Here is a 7,425-nt window from a genome sequence, read left to right on the forward strand (position 1 = left end):
ATGTGGTATGTCCATACAGTGGAACACTCCACAGTGGGGCGGAAAGACTGAAGTACATCACATACCACTGAAGCTCGCAGGCATGACAGCGAGGGAAAGACATCAGACATAAAAGCAGACAGACAGTAGGACTCCAATTAGGCAAAGCTCAGAAACAGGCAAGATGATATCAGATGATCAAGGCCAGACACCTGGGTACCTCTGAGGGGTGCTGACCGGGAAAGGGCAGGAGGAAGGCTGTAGGGGTTGGAAATGTTTTATATCTTGATCTGTTTGGTGGTTACGTGGGTCTGTATACGTGTAAAAACTCATCAGGAAGTACACTTAAAATCGGAGCACTTTATTATACCTATGTTATGTTTTCACACACAGAAAAGAAAACATGTAAAAGCTAAAAAAGAAAAGAAAAGAACAAACCAGCATGTAGTCCTAGGGAGACGAGGCTGGAAAGGGTAGGGCCCTGTTTCTGAGCACTGGGGATGGGGCACCCAGTGACACAAAGGGAACTGCAAGGACGCCCTATTCTGACCCTGGGCATCAAAGGAGGAGTCGTGCCTGATGCTGCCTCTAACCCTCCCGGCCTCGGCCCTGCTTCAGGCACCCGCTAACCCTCACGCACCCCTACATCCCACCCCTCCTAGCATCCCCGAAACCCCCACCCCGGCCCGGTCCCTGACCCCTCCCTCCAGCCAGTGTCCACAGTGCCCCAGGCAGACCTTTCCCACACCCAGTGCTCTCTCGCCCTGAACCCTTTCCGGACTCCCCGTCTCCCCAAGAAAAGCCCAGGCTCCTTGGCCTGGCCTTTGGGGTGTGGTCCCCGCCACCCTCCACTGCCATCTCTAACCACTCATGCATCATGCTCTTCAACCACACCAGGCATCTCCTTCTGCTTGGGGGTTCTGCTTGGTGGGGAGTCCAGACCTCGCAACTTCTCTGTTCCCCACCTAGCTGGCGAATGCTTCTGCTGCCAACAGACCAGGCAGCCTCCGACCTCCCACGCCAGAGTGGCTCATCCTTGGTCTCTGTTATGGGCTGCGTTGTGTCACCCGACATTCATATGTTGAAGCCCTACCTCCCAGGACCTCAGAATGTGACTATATTTGGAGATGGGGTCTTTAAAGAGGTAATTAAGTTAAAATGAGACCATTAGGGTGGGCCTTAATCCAGTATGACTGGTGTCCTTACAAGAAGAGGAGATTGGGACAGAGACACACACGAGGTGAAGACACAGGGAGAAGATGCCACCCCAAGTGAAGGAGAGAGGTCTCAAAAGAAACCAGCCTTGTTGACCCCTTGACCTTGAACTTCTACCTTCTAGAACTATGAGAAAATGCATTTCTGTTGTTTAAGCCTCCCAGTCCGTGCTATTTATCAGCAGCCTTCGTAGACTAATACAGCCTCCCACAGTTGTGCCCTCCTACTGTCCTAGCCCCAAGCCCACAGGGCTGTGGCCATCTCTGTCCCGGTCCTTTCCCACCAGACCAGCGGGTCGAGCTGGGTCTGACTCATCACTGGGTCCCTGGCATCACCCAGCTCAGAAAAATGTCTGCCGAACAGCCCTCCCTGCAGCTCTGTCTCTTGTTCCTGCCTCTGTCCTGCTGTCTCTGACACTTAACAAGTGTTTCCTAGACCTTGTCACAGGGCTGGTCCCTCTGCCTGGAATGCTGTTCTCCACCCTGTCCACCTGGTTGGTCTCCTACTCATCCTTCAGGACTCCGTCCTGAAGGCTCCGTCCTCTATGAAGTCACCACCAGATGCCCCCAGATGTCTGTCCCCTGCTCCCTCCACCCTGACCCGTCATCTCCCCTTGTCACCATCCTAGAGGCTGTAGCATCTGGGCCCCAGTATGTCTCCCCGATCTGACTCATCTTGGGGTCCCTGACACTACCCAGCATAGGCATGTGGTTTAAATGAACAAGGGTGGCCCCAAGTCCTCATCTCCTTCGTCTAGGCCGTTGCCTCCGCTCTCCTCTGGCCTGGGGAGACCTTTTCCTTCTCTACCAGCAAACTCCTGCTCTTCTCTAAGGTTCACAAATCACCCCCTCTGTGAGGTCCTCCCTGACTCCCCAAGTGGTCAGTGTCTCTTTCCTCTGGGTTCCCCCCGTCCCTGCTCCCAATACACCCTGACCACCCAGGCTGTGACCCCCAGGCTGTGACCCCCAGCCCCAGACTGTGAACTCCATAGGGCCCAGGCTGGAGTCATCATCACTGCACAGGCTGGGAATAAATGCGTGGAAGAATCTCCAAGGGACCAGGACCAGGTCCTGTCCCAAACAAGCCCCACCCCATGCTGTCACTTGACACCTCCACCCTCAGCCCCAATCCCCAAGCAATTCCAACCTATACCTTTAAGGTAACTTCCCCTCTGCAGAGATAGTGGCTGGAAAGGCACCTGTGATTTGAGGGGACATTTCCGCCACTCTGTTTCCCTTATTCAACCTAATCCCACCCCACACACACAGCTGTGCAACCCTGCTGCCCTTGGCTGGGCAGACGGCAAAACGGCCAGTGCTGCCCTTTGTCCAGGCCTCTCTTGCTCTCCTCCTCCTCCATCAGAGCCCAACCTGAGAAAACAGTGCCATCAAATCATCGCCACCAAGGATGAATTAAGAAGATGCCATTTCCACCAGGAAGCCACATCCAATGACGCCTTAGTGGAGACTCGAGTGACCGGCGATTCAGTCAAGAGGCTGCTGAGCCGCCCTCCCTGCAGGCTGTCTCCTGGGCCCAGGCCAGGCTGCCCCACGCCCTATCCCACCCCAGATACTGATTTCACTGGCACAGGGTGCGACCTGGGTATCGGATTTTTAAAGCCCCCCTCCCCCACCCTGGGGGAGTCTAATGTACTCCTGCCCCCTGGAAACTTCAAAAGCCCCTCTCAAAGCCTCATTCCTACAGAAAGGTGGATTGGTTATCCCCGCCAATCCCCGCCCTTCTCCCATCCCAGGTGGTGTGTAACTTTTTAGCAGGATGGGTGAGGGGAGGGGAGGTGAAAGCGGTGCACAACCCTACGGGCCCCTTGATTCCCACCATCCCAGAGTCAAAATCACCCAGGGCTGCTCACACCCCTGGCCTCACACTCGCTTGCCCCCGACTGCCCCAGGCCAGGGACTCTGCGCACCCCTCCTCGCCCCTCCCTCCCCGACTTTCACTTCTCCTCTGCATTTCCCCCCGCCAGTTTTAGCAGACTTGGGTCAGCTTCTCGTTAGCACTTACCGAAAATGGGGCTAAATATAGAGGGCCCAAGGGCTGCCCCTCACCCCTCCTGGTCCCGCTTGGCCTGTCCCCTGGGTCCCCTGCCTCCACAGCCGGCTTCAATCAAGACTTGGCCTGGGAGCCCCTGTGGGCAGGTTCTTTGCTGCCGGGAACTACTGTGGGCCCAGCTGGTCTAGCATGGCCTCCCCAGGAGCTGCACCTCACACCCCCTCAGCCCCACAGCTGTCCCTGCATGGCCTCAAGGGAGTGAACACTTCTGAGCTGTCAGGAGAGAGGGATGGAGATACGGGCGGACGCAACAAGAGATGTGGCCCCATAGCTGTGCTGACAACAGGCAAGAACTGCCACAGCACACACACCAGCGCGCAGGGCCCCAGACGTGGATGGAGACCTGCAAACACACGCAAGGTCGGCTGTGCACAGATCCAGACAGGAACGCGTACAGATGGAGACATAGGCCCAGACACAACGACGCAGCAGACAGGCAAAGCACCCAGACGTAAGTGTGCACACCTGCGCTTACACACACACACATCCAGGGTCACCCCCCCACACACACACAGATGGGTACAGGTGTGCACATACACACCCAGGGCACAAAGATGCACAAGGACATGTACACACTCACACCCCAGAGTCACTCACAGACACACAGACATGCACACGCACACACCCAGGTCACTCAGACGCACACACAGACATGCACACACTCACACATCCAGAATCACCCACAGACAGCTATACAGACAGACACAGATGTGCGTCCACAGGTACACCCAGCTCATGAAGATAGAACACACACACACACAAATGTACACATACTAACATGCCTACAGCCACCTCACCCTGGGAGGTGGACCCCTGAACCCAGTTTGCAGATGTGGAGCCCAAGACCAGGCAGCAGAAGGGATCTGCCCAAGGCCACACTATGTATTCCTTCCTGTCCAGGCAGGGGAGCCCAGGGCGGGCCTCCCAGGCAGGGCAGTTCTGTGAGAAATCCCACGGAAAGGGGCTAACCCAGTGCCTGGCACGTACGAGACCTCCATCCAACCCCAGACAGGGATGAGTCAGTGGTGGGGCAGCCCGCATGTGTGTGTAGAAGCCCGGGTGTGTGTCCACTGTGGGAGCACACACACAGACATTTGCACACGGTCCCCTCGATAAATAGTCATATGCCAGCCTGCAATGTATCTTCCTCCCATCTCAACCCCCTCCTCACCTTTTCTCTTGCTCACACCCACTCGTCCTTCACATCTCAGCACAGACATCCCCTCCTCCAGGAAGCCTTCCCTGACATCCCTGACTGGCTGAACCGGGCAAATCTTATGGGCTCTCACAGTCCCTTGTGCCTCCAGATCCCAGCCCTGACCCCTCTGCCTGTGTCTTCTCCACTGTCTGGTGACAGATCTGTCTCCCCCACTGGACCAGGGACTCCAGGAGGACAGAACGAAAGCTGTATTCAGTTGTGTTTCCAATACCCAGCACAGAACTGCCGAATGAATACATGTTGATGAAAGGCCACAGGGATGCCTGCAAACCGGGTGTCTGATGTACACAGGACAGCACACACCAAACGGACTCATCCCCACAGACACCTATGAACGTGACACATACCCACAGTCACACCTATACGGCCACAAATAAAACAATTGTGAACTACTGACGACTGCTGTGTTCCAGACACTGTTTTAAGCATTTTCACGTACTACCTCATTTACCTCTCCCGTCAGCACTGCTGAGACGTAAGTATCATTATGCAGAGATAGACACATTATACCAAATGAGCCAACAAACCCAAATCGCCTTCTGTGGTGCCTGCGCAGAATGTTCACTCAGTCCACTGACATTTGCGGGGCGGGGTGGGGGAGGGAGACAGTTAATAAACACACAGACATATAATAAATCTTCAGGTGGAGACAAATGCCGTGAAGAAAAGAAAGCAGGGCAAGGGGGCCGAAAACGGCGGGATTCGTTGCCAGTTTAGATAGGGAGATCAGGGAAGGCCTCCCTGAGGAGGTGACATCTGAGCAAATGAAGTGAGGGAGCCGAGAGATCCTTGCCAAAGGTACCCCCACAATGCCACACACAACAGCCCCCACTCTCCCTCACACACAGACACATGACAGTCACATTCAGAAGACTTAGGACTACCGTTCACATGTGCACACACAGGCATGCACACATTCAAATGTCCGGCAACTCGCAGCAACTCAGTGCCCACTCAGGAGCATTCATGTCCACCACCCACTGGTCCTCTAAGAGCCTCCTACCAACCCCAGGTTGCATCCCCTCCCCCAGAGCCTTCAGAACAGGCGGCAGAGATGGGAAGAAGAGGTCGGAAGCCCCCAGGTGTCTGAGATGGTAGGGGAAAGGAAAGAGGAGCTGGGGGAGGGGACCCAGGGTGGGAAAGGGGGAACTGCTGAGGTGCAGAGTGAAAGGGTAGAGGAGACAGCTAAGGAGGAAGGGCAGGGCAGGCCAGAGATGGGCACAGCAGGACACACCCCAAGGAGCTGCCCGTGTTCCCTGGCAGTGGCGCCGGCCCCTTACCTGGAGCCCCCATGCTGGAGTGAACCATGCTGCCCGCCCCGCAGGGCTGGGGGAACAACTGTGTCATCTCCCCGCCTTCTCTGGGGGCCAAGCCTTCTCTGCCGGCGGAAGTCACCCTGGGAGGAAACCACAGGGCCCGCCCCCTACGGAAGGGAAAATACCCTGGCGAAGGCCCACCCCAGCAGGCAGTGACCCCAAATCGTGTGTGTTGGGGAAGTGGGGGTACTGGGGCAGAGGCCAAGCAGGCTGGAAGGCCTGACTTCCACAGCGGTGCCTCCAGGAGGTGCCTGCAGCAGTTGCCCGTCTCCCTGCAACTTCCATCGGGGGAAACACATCTGGAACAGGGTGTGTGGGCCTGGGAGAGCAGGTGGACCCATAACAACAACAACAACAACAACAACAACAACACTGGCTATACGTATTTGGAGCATGGGACTTTGCCAGTGCGAGACCCTGCACCTCACACTTGACAGCATCATCTCCTAAAGCAATCACTATTTGCCCCATTTAGCAGATAAGAAGACTGAGGACCAGGGAGGTGAGGTGGCCTTCCCAAAAGCCAGAGCCCAGAAGCACAGCAGGGGGTGGCGTTCGCGGTGGGTTTTCGGCGCAGCTGTGGGGAGGGTGGACACTGCCGCGCACCTGTTCTCAGGTGAGGCAACCGGGGCCACCACTGAAAGGAAGTGGCGCCCGTGGGCAGTTCGGGCGGCAGGTCAGGCCCTTGCCCTGGAGCGGCAAGAAGTCGGCCACAGGGCAAATACAGGCGCCGAGGCGGCTCCGGTGCAGGCGCCGGGTCCCCTGGAAGCCGGCTGGATCTTCGCGCCGCGGCGCTCGCGGCCCAGCGCTTCGCTCCGCGCCCGCCAGAGGGCGGCAGTGCCCACCCAATGGGCCGAAGGGCGGGGCCGGTGGCGAAGGAGGGCGCCCCTCCCTTCGCTCCCCTCCCGGCCTACTCCCCCTCCGCCCCCGCGCGCACACCTGCGAGGGTCACACAAAGGCGCCGGACTCCCGGCGCACGGCGGCGCAGACAAAGGCGCGGCGGAGCCACTGTCCTTTTCCTCCTCCTGTTGCCCGGTCCGAGGCTACCGGGCTGCCCGGCGCCTCCACACAGCCCGGTCGCCCTCCCCGGGCCCCCGCAGGACTCGCTGCGACCCACGCTGGGGGACCCCCCCCTCCAAACCACACACGCGCGCGCAACGACGCTTGGACTCACCGCTCCCCCCACACATACACATACACACACATACACATACACTCAAGTATTTCTACACAGGGACCCCAGGACTTCTCTCTCTCTTTTGCTTTCAATCACACATACACACGTGTGTGTGCGTGCACGCAGACACACAGACCCCAACACCACCCCCCCCCCCGCCCACCCTCCCTCACTCTCGTGTTCAGACACCCCCTCTGTTCCCTCACGTGGAAACCTGGGCACAAGGGCACATACACACATATGTGCCCAGACAGGGCACTTATCTCTCTGTCTGCTCACACTCACACCCATGCACACTCACGAAGGAGATCACACAGGCAAACCTTCATGAGTGCCCTTCCGGCTGCACCCAGACACTCCCAGGCAGGCAGGCCCCCTGGATGGGAATAACCAGCAGTCCTTCCATGTGCTGGCAGAGAGAACAGTTCCCAGCTGTGTACACTCCACAA

At 57.5% G+C, this 7,425-nt stretch overlaps 1 protein-coding gene across 11 annotated transcripts in view; it reads right to left on the reverse strand.

The window, feature by feature from the left end:
- The window catches only part of POU2F2 (POU class 2 homeobox 2), a 34,240-nt gene extending 28,394 nt beyond the window's left edge, over positions 1 to 5,846 (reverse strand). For 9 of the 11 annotated variants that reach the window (XM_033129179.1, XM_033129183.1, XM_033129176.1 and 6 more), the window contains exon 1: positions 5,764 to 5,842. In XM_033129179.1, coding sequence (XP_032985070.1) covers positions 5,764 to 5,830 — 67 coding nt within the window. In that variant the 5' untranslated portion in view covers positions 5,831 to 5,842. Of the gene's footprint in view, positions 1 to 5,763 lie in introns of all 11 variants that reach the window. The other 2 variants (XM_033129180.1, XM_033129185.1) reach the window with 2 other exon arrangements.
- Positions 5,847 to 7,425: the final 1,579 nt, after the last annotated feature.

This window comes from Rhinolophus ferrumequinum, chromosome 15 (genome assembly GCF_004115265.2).
Source record: "Rhinolophus ferrumequinum isolate MPI-CBG mRhiFer1 chromosome 15, mRhiFer1_v1.p, whole genome shotgun sequence".
Lineage (NCBI taxonomy): Eukaryota > Metazoa > Chordata > Mammalia > Chiroptera > Rhinolophidae > Rhinolophus > Rhinolophus ferrumequinum.